General features: G+C 40.7%; 1 protein-coding gene across 3 annotated transcripts in view; it reads right to left on the bottom strand.

Moving 5' to 3' along the window:
- Positions 1–951: 951 nt before the first annotated feature.
- Positions 952–19,593, bottom strand: part of HACL1 (2-hydroxyacyl-CoA lyase 1) — a 36,886-nt gene continuing 18,244 nt past the window's right edge. For all 3 annotated transcript variants that reach the window (XM_045005109.1, XM_045005111.1, XM_045005110.1), the window contains 12 exons: positions 19,360–19,437; positions 18,302–18,396; positions 15,644–15,756; positions 11,776–11,911; positions 9,432–9,537; positions 8,335–8,418; positions 7,559–7,660; positions 6,341–6,495; positions 4,622–4,780; positions 3,530–3,637; positions 2,998–3,184; positions 952–2,593 (listed from right to left, as the gene is read on the bottom strand). In XM_045005109.1, coding sequence (XP_044861044.1) covers positions 2,561–2,593; positions 2,998–3,184; positions 3,530–3,637; positions 4,622–4,780; positions 6,341–6,495; positions 7,559–7,660; positions 8,335–8,418; positions 9,432–9,537; positions 11,776–11,911; positions 15,644–15,756; positions 18,302–18,396; positions 19,360–19,437 — 1,356 coding nt within the window. In that variant the 3' untranslated portion in view covers positions 952–2,560. The remainder of the gene's footprint in view (positions 2,594–2,997; positions 3,185–3,529; positions 3,638–4,621; positions 4,781–6,340; positions 6,496–7,558; positions 7,661–8,334; positions 8,419–9,431; positions 9,538–11,775; positions 11,912–15,643; positions 15,757–18,301; positions 18,397–19,359; positions 19,438–19,593) is intronic.

Raw genomic sequence — 19,593 nt, 5'->3', positions numbered from 1 at the left:
CACTATTTATGGCATGAAAAGTTTACTTCCTCCCGATACAAGGAAGGGGTCTGTGCTATGAATGTTCCCTGGATTAGAACCAGACAGCTTATCAAGAATCTTCTGGAATCTACGCACATGTATGGAAAATCCTGCAGCGATAATGGAAGAGCCAAGGACCAGGCTATTTTACTGCTCCTCCTAACTGTGCAAGGAAGGAAAGTGAAAAGACCACAGCTGGAAACAAAGGAAGTTCAGGTGTGAACAGACTACTCTTACAGTTCTGCTGTGAAAAGAGCAAGGACAGAGATATTAGTTGGATCTCAGCAGAACATGACATCTTGTGCCATGGCTCTCACCAATACAAACTCTGTCTGAAGCAGACCTTAGCCAGACTAACCTAGGGACTCTTCCACGTGGCATTCCAGATGACTAGTAAATGCTACTTTGTTTTGACAAGGCTGTCCTGCATCCATCCCAAATACTTTCTGCATTACTCCCTAAGAAGAAAAAGTCTCAGCAAAAGTCTGAACTAAGAGTATGTCTACACTTAAAATGCTACAGCAGCACTGCTGTATTTGTGCCACTTTGGTGAGTGTCTACATGAAGCACTACTGTGGCAGGAGGGGTTCTCCCATTTCTGTAGTTAACCCACCTCACTGAGCGGCAGTAACTGGGTTGATGGAAGAATTCCAGCACTGTCGCCGCTGAAAGGTTAGGTCAGCACAGCTAAGAGCTAGTCTACACTTACCTGCCGGGTCGACGCGGTGAGTTCGACTTCACGGAGATCGAATTATCGCGTCTAATCTGGACGCGATAGTTCGAACTCCCCACGCGCTCCAGTCGACTCCGGTACTCCACCACTGCAAACAGCGGTGGCGAAGTCGACCTTGGAGGCGTGGACTTCGATCCCGCGGCGTCTGGACTGGTAAGTAGTTCGAACTAGGGTACTTTGAGTTCAGCTACGCTATTCACGTAGCTGAACTTGTGTACCCTAGTTTGACCCCCGCCCTTAGTGTAGACCTGCCCTAAGTTACATCTCTCAGGGTGTGGATTTTTCATCCCGAGAGATGAAGCTATGCTGATGTAAGTTTTCAGCATAGACCAGCCCTGAGTTGGACTTACAGTAGGAGCTCATGATGAGAAACAGGGGTTCTGGAGCCCAAAGCCCAGTCCAGCAGTTGTTGAGGCCATGTAGCCTGTCTTTGTGGAAAAGTGTGGGTCCTTGGGGTCAGACACTGGTAAGGGGTTACTCCCAGGAGACCGTTTAAAGGCATAGCACAGATCTCTGTGAAGTCACGACAGCTTAGAGAGCTGGTTCAGCCTGTTGCTCCTGGCCCCAAGCCTAGCCCAAGTCCCCCTTAGATGGCTCCTACCCTAATCCTGCCTTGATTTCAGGGCCCACTCAGCCAGACCCTACCCTGACATTAGGGGCGCTGGCCCCCATCTCTAGCCCAGAGGGCCCCCCCCCCCCAGCTGGGCCCAACTCTAACCCCAGCCATAACCTGTGCATCCTCTCAGCCAGCTGGCACTGGCCCAGTTTTAATCTAGGTGACCGCCATAGCCAACCCCAAGCGCAGGGGTCCCTTCCACTAGCTCCAGTGTTAACAGTTTGCAATCTCTTGATCATGGAATGTTTATTTCTGAATTCTTTTGCACTACTGATTTCAGCGTGATAGGTGTGTGTGTGGGAACAGGTGGACAAGGCAGTAATTTAAGATTTTCTTTTTCTGCTAGTAAAGCAGGTTCAAGTTAGCAGGCTGCAGAAATTAATCCAACAAACAAATCCAGTATTGCAGTGAAATCTGGCATTTTTTTAAATACACTTTAGAAGTTTCTAAAGTAATTCCAGGATACAAAGCTGTCAATTCACAGTCTGCATCTCTGTACAGAAAAATACAGTGCAAGAAATTAAGGGCTTAGTCCTTTTCTGACAAGACTCCCATTGAAATTAGTGGATATTTTGCTGGAGTAGAGGCTGAGCCCCAACCCTGAAAGGTGCTGAGGACTGTCAACTCCAATGGACTGTGAGAATAGGAAGTGAAGATATTCAGCACCTCTCACTGAGGTGCCAACCCTGAGTAAGAGACTTGGGGTCTATAAAAAAAAGCTTTCTGGTAAGCAGCATGTTGATCAAGAGGGGAAAAACAACCCCAAAACAAAGGACAGACTATGATTGTGAAGATTTTTTTCCATTTGTAAACAACAAATTCCCTTTCCCCTCCCAGCCCCCACAAGGACTAAGGATTTAATTGACAAGTCTGATCTGTTACATTTGTAGTAAAAAGAAAAGAATGATTTTATCATTCAAGTGTTTCTATATGATCTGGTTCATAGCCATAAAAGGAAGATTTCCTTTGAGTGGACACTCTGATGTACATTTAGGGGTCTCTTGTGTTGATTACCCGCTATTACAGTAGTGTATAAGTGATTTTTTTTTTAAAAAGTGAAACAAAACTAGGATTTTACAGTCTTATGTAAATAATGATAAAATATAGCTTTAGCTGTTTCACTCCTGGAAAATGATTGGTTTGGCTGAAGCAGATGTATTGGCTAGGATCATCACACACTGCATCTTTTGTTACATATTAGAACGAGTCAGCCAGTGAAAATCCTGGAAGCAAAAAACAAAAATGAAACAGACAAGTAGAAGGTGGAGTAGAATATAAATATGTATTTACTAACATATATTCCTGCCCTTGTGGAATGGTGTAAGACTGCTTATGGAAATATAATTTTATTCTCAATTTCTTTGGTAGGAGATTAGAGGAATGATTTTTGATACTGTGACAACACTCCTAACAATATTATCAATAAATAAGGCCCATTAGGAAAATGTAAAGAAGGAAGACGGTGAAGTCGAAGGCCCTGATACTACGAAGAGCTGAGCATGAGTGGATCCCTGTAGCTCCATAGATCCTCGCTGCAGACCAGCACCCTCCCCACATGTCCCAACAGAGCTTCAGGAAGATACAGGGGGTCTGTCCATCAGAGCCTGAGAAAAATGAAAACACGTACCTGCTGCTTTCTGTCAGCTTGTGGGTTGATCATTACATTGATAAGGGAAGGCACTTGCTTCTCTGCCAGGCTTGCTTTCAGGGCATTTTGCAGTTCCTCTGGTGTTTTTACAAAGTATCCTTTACCCCCAAACGCTGACATCATCTGCTCATAGTGAGAATTTGGCAGGAGACAAACAGGGGGTGCACTGAAAGAAGCAAAGAGGTTTATGGTTCATAGCAGAGTTAAAATTGCAAGAATGACCAACTAGGATTATGCCAATTTTAGTACTTTTAAATGACTAGATGGTCATTATGCTGCCCGCTAAGTTTCTGGTGGGACATGTAATTCAGTTTCTCTGAACTTAGTTGTGTATAACTGGGCATGGTGATTGTGTAAAAGTATATTAGTTGCCATTTAGTTACTGATCTGAGACCATAAAGCTTTTCACTTCAGCTTTTAGTCTAGAACAGAAAATACTAGCCATGAATAAAAAGACCCTCTTGGTCACTTCTCAGTTAATTAAAAGCGCACATAGGTTAGAGGTACTCACCAAACAGTTGGTTCTCCAGATTTTAACATCTCCTTCCAGGAATCTGCATCCAAACCACTGTATATCCCATTGTTGTTAACTATGATAATTACAACTGGCAAGTTATACCTGCAACCATTCATAAATAAAATTAAAAAAAATGGATTGTGGGAGAAATTCTGAAGAATTGCATCTTTCTGTGAAGTGCTAAAGGGCCACTCTACCAAAAATAATCACTTCTGTATTAAAGTTTATACCTACTATTGTTACAAGTGTCACAGATTCACAGGGTCTGGTCTACGGTCTGGCCTCTAACCAGTCTCCTGGGAGTGACCCCTTTAGCTTGCTGGACCCAAGGGTCCACTGTTTCACAGGGCAATGACTAACAAACTGGCCCATTGAGCTCCAACAACCCCTCTCTCTCTCCCCATGGCTCTCTGTGGTGAGTCCAAATGAGCCACACTTCTGTGAGTGACTTAGTTGCCTCACTCCCATTCGGGGTGCAATGCTTTTCAGTAAGTATCTGCAGCCTACACCAGGCAGCCTTTGGATAACAAGTGGATCTTTATTAGTTACCTGGAATCTAGAATCTGTAAATCTCTGAGTTAGCATGATAATGGTAGCTTAGTACAGAGTTCATATTGGTGGAAGCCATGGCTTTGCCATGCCCTTCTTCTCTCAGCCCCATCTTTGCTCATCCCACTATCTGTCTACCTCCTCTGCCTTTGCTTTCCTGCTAGGGCTTTTGCCCTCTTTCCCTGCAGAGAGGTGGGGGTGCTAGGAAATAACTCGCTCTGAAGAGTTAATATTCAGTCACTGAGGCTTCCATTCAAATGTGTTGATCCCAGCCCAGACAATCCTAGTGGCTATATTTCTCAAATACCTAGGCTGATCTCCCATGTCACAGGGAGAAAATAAGTTCTCTCACTTCCCTCCACAAGAGGAACACCACCAACAAATAGCACCTAATATTAGTAGGACAAAATTATTTTTCTGTATTTTTTCAGTTTTCTTTGTGCATTTAATTGCACTTTGTGTATAGTCAGTTTCCACGATCTGGATAGTCTGTCAGGGATAATAAATTAAGATGGTTTACTTGATCAAAAACTTTACCTGCAAATAGTTTCCACTTCCATGCCAGAAAATCCAAAAGCACTGTCTCCTTCTACACAGATCACTCGCTGCTCGGGTGTCTGATCTTTAGCCACCATTGCAGCTGCTATAGCAAAACCTAGCCCAACTCCCATTGTTCCAAATGTACCAGCATCGAGTCTACAGATAAGAAAGTAGAATTATTGCCTATTTCTTCACGGCATTATTTTTTCTGTACAGCCAGGCAAACAGTTCTCAAATTGTCCATGACAGTTTGTTCTTGGCTTGTAGTAATTTTGATATAACCTAACTACTTATAAAACAGTATCTGGATAGTAAAAAGGCATTTGACACATGTATTGCTATATTACATACCATGGGTCTAAATAGACGGTTTTCATATAGGAATCTGATCAAGATTTCATAATACTCTAATGAACACACATATAAATAGAACTTTTAAAAAATGAGTTGACTGGAATAAGAGATGCTTACATACTACCAATTACAATGTACTGTATTCCTGATTGCTTTCAGTCTACATTGTACTAGTATTTCAAAACATCTAATTAATATGTAATCAGATGATTCAAGTGGTAGTAAAATAGTTGTTCTATTGAGTCTTGCATCCCAAAGGTCAAATAGGCTACATGAAATCTTTTCTACATTTAACTCTCTGGAAATCCAGCTAGAAGCCTGAAAACTTTCAGGCAAATAATGCTATTCAAATTCTAGTCTTCAGGTTCAACTTTTGAAATCAAATTGCAAGCTGTAATTAAATAAGACCATTTCAACCAGGCAAATGCAAAATACATAAAAAAATGCACTATTATAGGCCTAACTTTTCAAATTTGCCCTCTTATGTGCACAATGCTATGTGCAAGGAAAAAAGTGTAATAGTCACCGTGCCAACCTTTAAAAAAAAATATATTCCCACAGTTAATTTTAAATTAACTTTATTTAATCTCAAATATGTTGTTAGCATGATATGTCACAAATGAACCTGTTTTCAGAAGGAGGTTCTAGACTCCACAATCAGATCTGAAGGGCCACCTCAGCAAAGATTGTCCAGTTCTCTCTCATACAATCTAATAAATACAGACTAGCTCTAATTTACAGTCATTCTGTAATAGCTGGCTTTAATAAATAAAGTCACAAATCAGAACTTCAGAATTTGTATGTCTACATTCAGGCACCTGAATTTCTATGTAGAGGCCCAATATATGGCCTGCTTTCCAAAGGTGCTAAACACGTGTAGCTCATTGATTTTAAGGGGATTCTTCATTTCAGCAATTTTGCGCGTGTGAATCTGCTTGCAGGATAGGACCCTAGCCTATTTATTTTAAAAACTGTAAATAAGTCCTAACATTTTTAGGCACAGATTCACACACTAAGTATGGGACTCAATAATATACTCCCATCCCAAAAAGAACTGAGATCTCTCTTAAATAACTTTCACCTGCTTGAAATATGGCCATTTATTACCATTGTACTATGTGCTGAAGTCCCACACAAATCAACGTGTATTCAGTATAAAAATCAATGACAGGGTATGACCAAAAGGGAAAAAGATAATTTGCCTTAACAAGAACAAACCCTCCCCAAAGACACATTATATATTTACTTTACTTAAATAACGTTTTTATTTAAAAAAGACACAGCATCAGTAACCTATAACCCAACTGTGTGGAAACATATGCACATAATTGTTGCATCATGGCAACAAAGAAAATACTTTACCTGTGGCGAGGAAGATAGTTTGGAAGCATAGTGCGTCCAATGTCCATAGTATTAGCTCCCTCGCTAACCAGAATGCAGTCCCTGGGTAACAGTTCTCTGACATGATGGAATACTGTATAATAATTCATAGGCAGGGACTTTTGTAATGCCAATGCCTTTAAAAAAATAAGAGACTATAAATCATTTCTATACATACTGCTTAGCATAAGGGCAATGTGCTTTTCCATGTGTGAATATTACCACTGAAGTCAGGGACTATTCTCCTGAGTAAGGGTTGCAGAACTAGACTCCCTCCCCGTGGCTGAGATCAGCAGAGTCACTTTCGCTGACAGTGCCTTTGTAATTCTGAAGACAGGCAGTTTTCAGCAGAAGTTCCCTCAGGTGTGCAACCTGCTCCCTCTGCTGGTCTGCCATCATCAGTTTATTGACCTTCAGAGCAACGAGCAAGGCACAGCAGTTTGTTCAACCATGATTATGACTATTTATTATCTGTATTGCCGTACACCCACTCATGGGCCAGAACCACATCATGCTAGGTGCTGTTCAAACAGAGTAAAAATGTTGGACTATTTCTAATCGCAGGTGAGCTGTGCCATTTGTGTGTTGGGGTGGTTCAGGAACAGCTCCGGTTTGTGCTGTCTATTGAAAGGAGTCTAATTTAGGCTCCAATCCTGCAGACACATATGGGCTTAAACTTCCAGGCATGAACAGTCCAATTCATATGCAGAAATTTAAGCACATCCATAAGTATTTGTAAGATTGGGGCCTTAATGTGTCACTTGCTTTTAATGGTCACAATATCATTGTCACAATAACTGGCACATCCATAAAATAAAATAAAAATAAAGGCTCTACCTTAGCAAAACTGAGCTGTCATATGCTAAGAGTAACACCACATCACTTGCAAATCAATTCTGTTACCATATCATCTTCTACACAAGGGCTTCCTTCTGGTACTATGGTCCTGATCCAAAGCCCAATGACTTCTATGGGGTTTGGACGACAATTAGCTCTTAAGCCCAGTCTGTCCATATAGTAGATAAATCTGAACACAGTAAGTCTACAGGAATCTTCTGAAACATTTTGATACCATTCAGAATTTAGCAACTTGAAAGTTCTGATTAGTAGGGAGACTTAACTACAATAATGACAGGGATATGATTGATACTGTGCCCAGAAAAAGGATCAAAAGCCACTTTTACTGAGCCAGAGTATTACCTTGGATGTTTCTTCATTGCTCTTCATTTTCTCTCTTAATCCCTTCCACCACTCTGAATAAGGAGGATGTTTCCATTCCAATAGAACAAGTTGTTCTAAAAGCTAAAATAAAACACACACACACACAATTTATCCTCTTTCAAAACATAAACCTCAGAATAATTTCTTCAAGAAAATCTAAATCAGGGGTCTCAAACACACACACAGCCAGCGGAGTTATTTCCTGTGGCCACCAAGCTCCCCTCACACGCTGCCCCCCTACCCCAAAGCACTCCGCATCCCCACTCCTCTGCCTACCTCCAGGTGCTTCCCATCACCAAACAGCTGTTTGGCGGTGCTAAGCGCTTTCCAGGAGGAAGTGGGGGAAGGAGCGGGGAGACATGTGCCCAGGGGAGGAGACGGAGAAGAGGCGGGGCCGGGGCGGGGCAGGGAGGGGGCGGGGAGAAGTGGGGCAGGGCCTCATGGAAAGGGTGGAGTGGAGGTGGGGGCTTTTGTACCTTTATATGAAAAAGGTGTCAGTGATGCGGCCCTTGGGCCAAATGTTCTAGTCCTCATGTGGCCCTCGTGGTGATTTGAGTTTGAGATCCCTGATCTAAATCATACACCAAGATCCCAGCACAATACAACATCTACTTTTACAATTTTACTTTTAGATTAGATACTGGATGCAAGCATAAATATACTGCATAAAAAAAGGCTTTTCCTAGGACTTTTTTTTAGAATTTACTCTCTTTCTATAAGACAGAGGAAGTTATAGACACCTTGCAGTACATTACCTGCTCAGTCACGGCATTTATGTCACCTAATAAATTTGCCGCAGGTCTCACGTTATTCCCCAGCTCTTCTGCACAAATATCAACCTATTTTTTTAAAAATAGTTTTTAGACAAAAGAACACTGAATCAATTAGGAATATTTTTAAATCAATAAGACTTACACTGTAAAATAGAAGAGTATTTTCTAACAACATCATTAGTCCTCACTTTAGCTCTAAGAGTAATTTCCTCTAATCTTTACTGGAAGTGCTATTCAAGAGATGATTTACTCCAAGTAAAAACCTACTGCATATTCCCATTTTCAGATGTTCATCTGTACCCTTAGCACCAACTTACTGCTTCTGTTATACCTCCAACACACAGTACACTATCTAGATCTAGATCTAAAAAACTTATTACTAGTGTGAAGAGCACAAGCTGGACACCTTTGGAGACCAGACGAGACTAATTATGTTTCAGACTACAGAAAGCCAGCTAATCAGAGAGCAAAATTGACTGTTGCCCTTGGACACATGATTTACAATATTTTGAAATGGGAGAGGAGTAAAATTGTGTTTATGTCCTACCCTTCCTAACACAGACAGCTTGCCAGAAGTATTCACTTGTTAAGTAGCCTTTCCTCCACTACTCTCATTGTTCCCAAGTGGTCAGGCTCTGATAGTGAGCAGCAAGATCTTGTTTGCTTTGACTGTAAAGATAATATAATGTTTTTAAAGGATCCTATTGAGAGAAGGGTCCATTATTATGAACAATTCCACAATTTCAGAGCTCTTTGGTTCTGATCAAGGAAACTATAGTCCTATATATGGTACATGTACATTACGGGCCTAATTCCTGTGCTACTGCACTGAATAGGAGCTTTGCCATTAATTCAATGGGAGCAGCATCCAGTCCTATATGCTCGGAATAACACTATATTGATTTTGAAAATATCAAGGGAATTAAAAACAAATAAAAGTAATTATTTTGGAGAACTACAGTGATCACATGCATTGTACTGCACTGTCAATATGACAAGGATCACCACACGAAAGAGCAGGCTATTACAGAGAGAGCTAACCTATAGAACGTGCTGTTCAAATTATTTTCCTAGGTTACCTGGATAATCATTACATCTGGTCGAAATCTTGGTGGAAGTCCAAAGTGCAAAATCCAGTTCAACCTGGCACCAAACAATATTATTACATCAGCATGTTGCAATGCCCTAATAATGGAAAACAAGAGAAAAACATGAAATGTTAATATTTTGTATATGTTAACTCCTCGCTTAACGTAGTTATGTTCCTGAAAAATGTGACTTTAAGCGACATGATGTTAAGCGAATCCAATTTCTCCATAAGAATTAATGTAAATGGGGAGGGGGGTTAGGTTTCAGGGAAATTTTTTTCACCAGACAAAAGATATATATATATATATACATACACACACACACACAGTATAAGTTTTAAACAAACAATTTAATACTGTACACAGCAATGAGGATTTCGAAGCTTGGTTGAGGTGGTGAAGTCAGAGGGTGGGATATTTCCCAGGGAATGCCTTCCTGCTAAATGATGAACCAGCACTCGGCTGAGCCCTCAAGAGTTAACATATTGTTGTTAATGTATCCTCACACTCTACAAGGCAGCATAAATGGAGGGAGGGGAGACAGCATGGCAGACAGAGAGAGACACCCTGCATGTGAGAGAGAAAGATGCGCATTGCCCCTTTAAGTATGCTGACCCCACTCTAAGTAGATTGTTTTTTTAAGTAGATCAGCAAGTTGAGACAGCAAGTGCTGCTAATAAGCTCCCGACATCCTGAGCCCTGTTGTGTCCCCCGCTGCTCTATGGAGATGGCGTAAGTGGGGGGCAGGAGCGGGGGGGGGAGGGGAACACCCTGACATTAGCCCCCCTCTTCCCCAACCCCGCACAACAAGCAGGAGGCTCCGGGGAGCAGCTCCAAGGCAGAGGGCAGGAAAGCACATGGCAGTGAGGCGAGGAACAGTTGAACTGCCGGCAATTGGTAGCCTGCTGGGCGGCTGCTGCACAGGGAACTTAGGGGAGCGGGGAGCTTATAGGGGGCTGCCGGGCCACCCAGGTTCCAAGCCCCCACCAGCTAGCTCCAGCGGGTCGCTCTTTCTGCAAGCAGTGGACGCCAAACAACGTTATAAGGGAGCATTGTGCAACTTTAAATGAGCATGTTCTCTAATTGATCAACAACGTAACAATGAAACAACGTTAACTGGGACGACTTTAAGTGAGGAGTTACTGTATTTAATTGCTTTTCAAAAATGGTAATAGTTCCAGATAGCACAACACCCCTATCATTTAGGAGAATACAATAACACATCTTGCTTCCCTCCAGTCTATATTTGTTTAGCTCAGCAAGCTAAAAATCTTTTATACAGACAACTGTCCCTTAGTTTATATAAAAAAATGATTTTCTGAATTTCCAAATAAAGCACTAAGGTCTCTTTCCAAAACAGTGTTCATTTTGTGAAAGTAATTATTATTAGAGCAAAAAACAAACAAAACAAATGAACAAAAACTCTACTTCAAAAGAATGTGGAGGTTGCAAAATCAAGCACTCAAAAGTTAGAAAATACCAGAATGAAGGTTGACCGTGCAACCTTAAGTAAGCCCTCTGGTGTGTATGCCCAAGGTGGCTCAGTTGCCGAGCCAAGTACCTCAGGTGTAGTTTTTAAATTCTCAGATTTATTAATAACATACTCCATAATGACAAAGATATATGCTCAACACACAACTTCGTTTAAGTTTAAGTATATAGGAGTTTCAGCTGCAAAGTAAGCCCACCGTACACACATACCTACAAGTTCTCCATAAGTAAGTTCACATTAATTTGTCAGTGACTACAATTATTTTTTTAAAACACAATCTTCAATATAGGTCTCTTCAATCCAATTAAAGGATTTACAGAGACAGTAGTTCAATTAAACTGGAATGTACTACAAATACTATAAAAGGGAGGCTGCATAAAGCAAAATTTGAATTGTGATACTCCATTTTATGTACCACTTTATAGCCTTAAAGGTCAGCACACTGAATATGCCAGTAGTTTTCTGCTACATGTAATTTAACTTGTTTACGTACTTCATTCTGTGCTATAAACTAAACTACTATATTGTCTGATATAGGTTTAATATTTATACAACAAAACGCAACTCAAAAGAATTCAGCCTAGCTGTTGCCAAAAATTTCTAGTGACTCCCACGCTTTCACTCTGGACTCAGTTCTAAGCAGCATTTGACATCAGCTGTGTAAAGCTACTGGCTTTATCCACTGCCATAAAATTGCACGAAATGTGAAAAACTTTTTTTGCTTTTTGCATTAGGCCTTCCACAGTATTTGTAACATGTTGCAATTTGCTGTATCTTTAATGGTATGTTCCTATTAGTTTCCCAGAAGATAGGATTGGCAGCAAAGCCTTGGCTTATACCGACCTGGATCTGGCTGCAGCTACACAGTTTGGATGGTTGTCAGGAACAACTCCTTTTCCCATTGGGGTAGGCAGAAATGGTAGCCCGCACTGGTCTACCAACTTTCTGATGCTGTTTTCAGCATGTGAATAAGCAGCCCCTATAGGAAACAAAGTACAAAAAATGGTTTCATGTGACCTATAATTATGCCTTTTCATAGCCCCATTTAAACAAGGTGCTTAAGTAAGGGCTTAACTTCAAGCATGTGAGTGAATAGTCCCACTGACTTAGAAATACTCATGTGCTTAAAGTTATATATATGCTTAAATGTTTCTCTAAAACCGGAGAACAATTTGATCTCTGAAACATACAGGATACATGTACTCTTCAGTTAACCTAAACAATCATACTATATAGATGGGGCTGGTAGCACCACCTATTAAGGCTGCATGACACTTCTCATTATAAAACCTTGCTTTCAGTTGCTTGTAACTTGTCAAACTTAAACTGTTTGGCTAAGCCTTTTCATGGCAGGTGTCTGCCACAGGCAGAATGTGTTCAGAAAAATTTCCACCAAAATGGTTTAGCTGTTTCTGAAAAAGAGGTTGGGGAAAAATACATTGCCAGAATTGTATACCATAGGCAAACCAATCTTTTCTCTAAGAAGTTCTAGCACCCCCGTGCTTTGGTGCAGGGACTGGAAATTTGGCATGGGGAAGAGATAGGATTGGGACACAGTCACATTGCAGGGAATGGGGCAGAAGGGGTCAAAAACTTGGGGTGTATAAGTAGAAGAGTCTGTGCACACTAGAGCACACTCCTCTCCAGAGCCTGGAATGGAACCTAAGATTCACGAGTCTCATCACTTCTCTGCTGCCAACAAGCATCTGTGAAATCCACTGCAAATTGTGTGTCTCATCTGGTCCACACAGAGGATGATAATCTACTACTGCTATAGTTATTCCATTAGCTCAAGTGGCAGAGGTCTGTGCGGTAGATCTAAAAGGTTCTAACCCTGCTTAGGAACCAAGTGCATGTCAACAGGATATCACATGATGGAATTTCTGTTTTTCAATTTGTTTTTTTTAAAATACTTAGGAAATTACGTACACAAAAACTATGTTAAAAGAACATTACATTTGCAAGATCAAGCACTGGAAAGTTAGGAAATGCCAGAATTAATGTTGCCTGTACAGCCTTAATTCAGCACCCCCGTGCATATGCATTATGATGAAGTATTTAACTACACGATCACACACTATTTTTTCCACCTCACCGTTCTCAGTCCGTGCACAAAATTGATGGCGCTCACTTAATGAGCAGCTATGCACTACTTTATTTTCTTCTCACTGTTCAATGTGTGGCCCTAGTCCTTATTTACTGTACATTATTCAAGCCAGGCTCTGAAAACAGATTACTTTCCCAATGGGTTTTTCTATGATGCTTGTTACTACAGTATCTGAGTGTTTCACAAACACTATTTTCACAGTGAGATGAAAGGGTTTTATCCTCATTTTAAAGACTGGTATCTGAGATCACAGACATTTAAAGTCAATAGTATCCACTAATTTTGGGTGCCCATTTTGTAGCACTGGGGACTTCATTTTTTCAGAGTATATACATTCATACATTCAAAGCACAGCTCCCATTGACTTCAGCTGCAGCTGTAATTGCTCAGCACTTATCAAATCAGATTTCAGAATCTCAAATTAGGCACCAAGAAAATGAGGGATACAATTATTGACCATCTGTGAAAAGTTTTCTTTAAGTGACTTGCATAGGATCATGTAGGAACTCTGTGGAAGAGGCAGAGATAAAATCCAGCTCCCCAGGGTAGCATTCAACTACCTTAATTATTATACCCTCCATTTTCTTCCTGCAATCCCTTGCCTCATTCACCACACACCTTCCAACTTTTGCAACAAGAGGGGCAAGGATCCTACAGATAACGGCCTTCTTCACCACACAACTCTGATTCATTCCCAGGTCCCTCCTGTGCACTGAATGAGTGTTAAAAAAATAATAATAAAAAAAAATAGTATGTGATCATGTAATTAACAACTGTAATGCATACACACAAGGGACCTGAATTAAGGGTGCACAGGCAATCTTAATTCTGGCATTTCTTTTAAGTACTTGATTCTGCAACCTTAATACTGGCCTTTTAACTTCGTGTTTTTGTGGGTAACATAGTAATTTGTGTGTCATGCTTTACACTGAAGCAGCTAAAAAGACACCTTTACCTAACAGGAATTATGAGGGCTCCCAATGACTGAAGCTTGGAAATAAGGTTCTAGATATTTAGCATACACAGTAGAAAGCACTGCAATTAAGATATTTTGATAAGTGACTTTAGGGTCTCTCTTGGATTTTAGTCACTGACCATCTCCTAAGCACTTGAATGGACATGCAAACAAAAGCTCTCTGATTATTTAGTCACCTGCAAGATCTTGATTACTGGAAAACAAGTCCAATTTTAGAGGACTGGAAGACTCTGGTGATTGGTAGGAAGAACATAAAAATTGTTCTAGTGGATCAGATTCGTGGTCCATCTAGTCTAATACCTTGTTTCTGACAAAGGCGATCATCAGATGCTTCAGAGGAAGGTGCAAGAAATCCCATAATAAGCAGATGTGGGATAATTTGACCCCAAAGAAGATCATTGGCTTAAAACCTGAAGCATGAGGTTTTATATCCTTAGCAAATTTTTTGCTAGCATTAAACTACAACAGCTCTGGATATGCGTGTTATCCATACAAATGTCCAATTTCTCTTTGAATTTTACTGTATTTTTGGCTTCAGCAACATCCTGTGGCAATGAGTTCTGTAGTCTAATTATGCATTATGTGGAAAAAAGTATTTTCTTACATCAGTTTCAAATGTACCACTATTCAATTTCATTGAATGTGCCTTTGGTCTTGTGTTACAGACTAGGGAGAAGAGATGCTCCTAATTTACCTTCTCTATACAATTCACTATTTTATATACTATTATCATGTCACGTATTTGTCTCCATTCTATGAGTAAACAATCCAACTGTTTTCAATTTCTCTTTATGTGAGAATATAGAACCTCTCTCTCTCTCTCTCTCTCTGATATCAGAGCCTTTCATCTCTCATTCACCTGTTCATATTCAGCCAGCTCTCTAGTAACTGGCTAGCAATTCAGTGGCCTTTATTAAATAAATTGGTGGTTTCAGTTCAGTTCCTGCTGGACATGTGTCTTCATCACAAAAAGCATCAGAACTGCTGACCACTTAGAAGAGAGGCAAAATGACTGATTGAGCATGGAGTTTGAACTATCCTCTGATCCATAGAGGGACCATTTCTGATCTAGAGGTGAAATGCACTGGCAGAGTGTAGTGGAAAGTCTGTAATATAGCAATGGCGGCAGCAGCTGTTCTATGGTTACAGAATAGGCTTCATGATCTGGGTCTGGTAGTCTGGCACATTCAGCGAGTACAAATAAAATGATAAAGATCACTTTGGTTCGGTGTTATGATTCTCACAGTAGAATGCAAGAGTATTAGACAGGTATATGTCAGAGAAGACACTCTTACAGTTTGACAAACAAGGTCTGTTTAAGTTTTGGTTGGAACAGGCTTTACGCTTAGGATAATATTTACCCATTTGTTTTCCATATATATTCAGTGTATTGTATTGACTTGACTTACTCTAGATGAAAAAAATAAAGGGAAAATCTAGAGCAAGCCAGTATATGTTCAAGATGGAGGAAAAAAATTATTCCAATAGTAAAACAGATTTTAGTTCCAAGTTTAAAGATGCTATTTTATAAACAGTAAAAAGATGTTTTAAATTTATGAAGAAAATTACTTTGGTCACTATTTTTTCCAACACCTGGAAAAGTTCAAAGCTACATCAAATCATGTTACCTTTGCCAATGATTAGGAGAGGCTGTCTGGAATGTGCAAGGATAGATGCTGCTTCAGATACAGCAGAGTGCTCAGCTGTGCAGACAGGAGGCGGCAAACAGCACTTAACATATCTGGAAGACAGATAGGCTAGCATCTTCAAGAAAATGCAATGCAAAGCAAGCAATTCTCAAAGGTAAAATCAGTCACTCACTGTAAATTAACAGAGTTTGAATCTCACAATTTAACAGTCCATGGTATGTCAGAACAGCAAATTTATTTTAAAAACAAAATTTAAATTGCTCATCATATTCAAACCAAATTTTTCTAAGAATAAGCCATTCCACAGAACAAGCAAAATATTTAGCATGCTGCAAAAATAAAACCCTTAATTTTAATATCATCTTATTTTATATGTGTGTTACACTGTGAACTAACAAACTATGCATATTTCTATTAACACATACATAGTAATTTTAAATCAAATTATTTGTCTTGGTAAAGCCTTGCATTCTGAAGCTTTCCTTTCCTTTCCCTCATATGTGGGCAGCTAGCTCTCTGCATAAACCCTCTCAGGGTATGGCTACACTTACAAATCTGCAGCGCTGGTAGTTGCAGCGCTGGTCGTCCAGCTGTGCAGGGCCAGCGCTGGTGTGTGGCCACATTTGCAGCGCTGTTGGGAGTGATGCATTATGGGCAGCTATCCCAGCGTTCAAGTGGCAGCAACGGTGCTTTTCAAAAGAGGGGGGTGGGGTGGGGTGGGGCATAGTGTGACAGGGAGCGGGCGAGAGAGAGTGGAGTTTTGGAGCCAACACTGTGTGTTAGCTTCCTGCATTGAAAAAATCAGAACATGTTCCCGATCCCTTACCCTTAACTCTTAACTGCAAACAGCCTGCAGCCAACGGACTCCCTCTCTCCCCTCTGCCCCGTTTCTGTCAAGCAAACACTCACTCCCTGCCTGCCTCATTATCTCATTTGATTGTTCACAGACTGATCACAGCAAACAGGAGCTGTGTTTGTAGATAAGCATCTCCGGGATCAACGGAGCTACGGAGCTCTGAGTTCACAACAAAACAAAGAGAGGCTGCATAACAAAACAAAGAGTAATTTATAAAAGCATTCTGGGATATCTGCTAATACCCTGGAGGCCAATAACAGCGCTGGTGTGTGGCCACACTTGATGAGCAGCGCTGGATCACCAGCGCTGCAATCTTTATTCCCCATGCTGAGCCAGATGTACGGCCAGCGCTGCAGCCAGGGAGTTGCAGCGCTGGATGTGCCCTGCAGGTGTGGACACTTACTAATTGCAGCGCTGGAAAGCCTCCACCAGCACTGCAACTCGCAAGTGTAGCCATACCAACTGACTCATTATAGCAATAAAACGGCTGCAAAGGCTGCCCACTCTAGTTTCCTCCCTACTGCTTTTCATAAAAGAAATGATATTTTCTTGAGAAACCTGCCAAAGGTACAAGATTTCTGCAATTGTCCTGGAGAGGGCAGGGGAAGAGGAGGAATGCAACAGAAACCTCCTCTACCACCTTTTTAATTGCAGGTTCTACCACGTCCCCATATAAACCTGCAAAACCTAGCACTTTATATCACAGGAGTGCCTCAATTAACACAATACCTGCCATTCAAATGCCACCCCCATTAAGTCAATGGGATTTCAACATGTATTTATGTGCTTTCCTGAATAAGAATGGGGCTAAGTACATGCTTAAGTGCTTTCCTCCTCCCTAATGTAAATGGTCCCCATAAGCCGAATATTTTTGGTAAAAAAGTGACGCATCAAAGAGTGTTTGGGGGGGGGTCTACACCAAAATATGATGATTTAAAACTCTATAGAATCATTGAATTGAATATCTAATACATTGTCATTTTGTTTACCTGGAGAGTCTGCAGGCATGGAGCCCTTCAGCTCCCTGTGGCCGCGGTTCGTTGTTCGCTACTTCCCACAGCTCCCATTGGCTGGGAATGGCGAACCGCAGCCACAGGGAACTGAGGGGCTCCATGCCTGCAGACGCTCCAAGTAAACGAAACGTCCCGACCCGCCAGCGGCTTACCCTGACGGGCCGGGAGCCAAAGTTTTCCAACCCCATAAATATAGTGTCGCCTTATGAAAGGGTCATACAGTTTTTGCTATTTTTACCTATCCATTTTGAGGGGTCGGCTTATAAACAAACGGGCTAATGAACAAGTATATACGGTAATATTTTTCAATGTCTCCTAGTAATTCATCGCCTATCATTGAACTCATCTCTTTCTCCTATATATCCCTAGTATTCTAGGTGTGAATGTACCACTGCTTTACATAATGGCATAATACTGTCATAATATTTTACTTCTTATAAGTTCACCCCTGCATGACATAATAGAAAATATTTTTTACTTCAAGGTCCCAGAGACACAGACAAGGTTTTCATCTCGAGGCCAAAAGACCAAAAACATCAAGACACTTGATCACGGCCTTGGATAGACCAAGAGACTACTCACACTTGATCCTACATCCATAGGCTGGACTGCAAGTAATATAATTTCAATGTGTTCAAGCCCCTATGGTAGGTTGTGCAATATTACTTCAAACAGATTTTTTTGCTAAATGCAATGACCAATGGATTAAAAGATCACGTAGGAAAAACTCCATATCTAACATCACCCATGCAAGTAACTTGTACTCACTTGACAGAGCTCTTGTTCACCTGTAGATTTACAAAGTCTCCTGGCATGTCAACATAACAGGCACCTGGGCGACCATAGATACTGCACCTCACTGCCTAGATTTATTGCCAGAAGAGAAAAGCACTACTTTAATCACTGTTTAAGAGAATTTTTAAAAATCTTGATACTTAAACAAAAACCAACCAAGAGTGTAATGAAGCAAGTGAGCTGTCTTATTCCCTATGCACCTGCAGGTAAAACCTCCCGGACATGATTTATAATGGGCTATTTTAACCTAACATTTTATGTTTTGTTAAATGGGATGGGACGGAATTAAAAAAGTTAAGCCAGATAAAGTGAGCCAGTGGACAGAAGGTACTGGATTGTAAATGCTTTGCCTCATTTACACTGAGACAGCAACACTATCAGCTATTAAATCAGCAATTACAAAGTCAAAATTTCCTGCTGAATTTCTTTTTAAAGTAGCATGATCCCTGAAGCCTCCGTCTTTTATTACTTAGGACACCAGTGCTCCTGTTCCACAGATGCTACTGTGCTGAACTGGCACTTCTGGAAACAGTATTGCTTGTGACAGGATTTAAGTTGACACAGCTAATGTGGTGCTGTAGCAGTGGCATGAGACTTTTCAAACCCAATCCTGGAGAGCTAAGATAAGGATGTGTCTGTGGAAAACCTAAATCTCACAATATGAACATCTAGCAATACTCCTTCACAGCCAAAACTGAAGAGATGAAGCTGCACGTGCGGCATTCCTATCTCCTGCACCTCTGTCACATAGAACGTCTTTAAGGCTTTATCCAACTTCCACTGAAATCAACCAAAAGATTGTTGTGGACTTCAGTGAGAGTCAGATTGAGCCCATACACTGTTTGTAACCTTATTCCATGAACTATCATATGGGAAAGATCTCCCAAGTGTTTATAGTGACTTAACTAATCAACAAGCCCATGGTAAATTTGCAGGATTAGGTAATTAAATAACAATTATTTCCAAAACTTGAGGAATTAAAGAGAAGCTGCCTAAATGCTAACCATCAGTTGCTATGTACTGTTTTGTACCTTTTCAATAACAGCAGGAATAGCTTCTAGGCTGCTGGGTCTGACAGAAAATTTGCTGTATAGCCTACAAGCTTCAACCTTAAAAAAAAAAAAATTACAAGAATTGCATACTTTTTTCTTTTCTTTAGAAAAGAGTCGTGGTGATTAATTCACATTTACTGTTTACAAAATAAATAAATTCCACAGAATATCAATGTTTACAACAGCTTGTAATGAAACACACCACAAAGAGGC

The sequence above is a fragment of the Mauremys mutica genome, chromosome 2 (genome assembly GCF_020497125.1).
Source record: "Mauremys mutica isolate MM-2020 ecotype Southern chromosome 2, ASM2049712v1, whole genome shotgun sequence".
Taxonomy (NCBI): domain Eukaryota; kingdom Metazoa; phylum Chordata; order Testudines; family Geoemydidae; genus Mauremys; species Mauremys mutica.
This window is presented reverse-complemented; position numbering and strand designations above follow the sequence as displayed.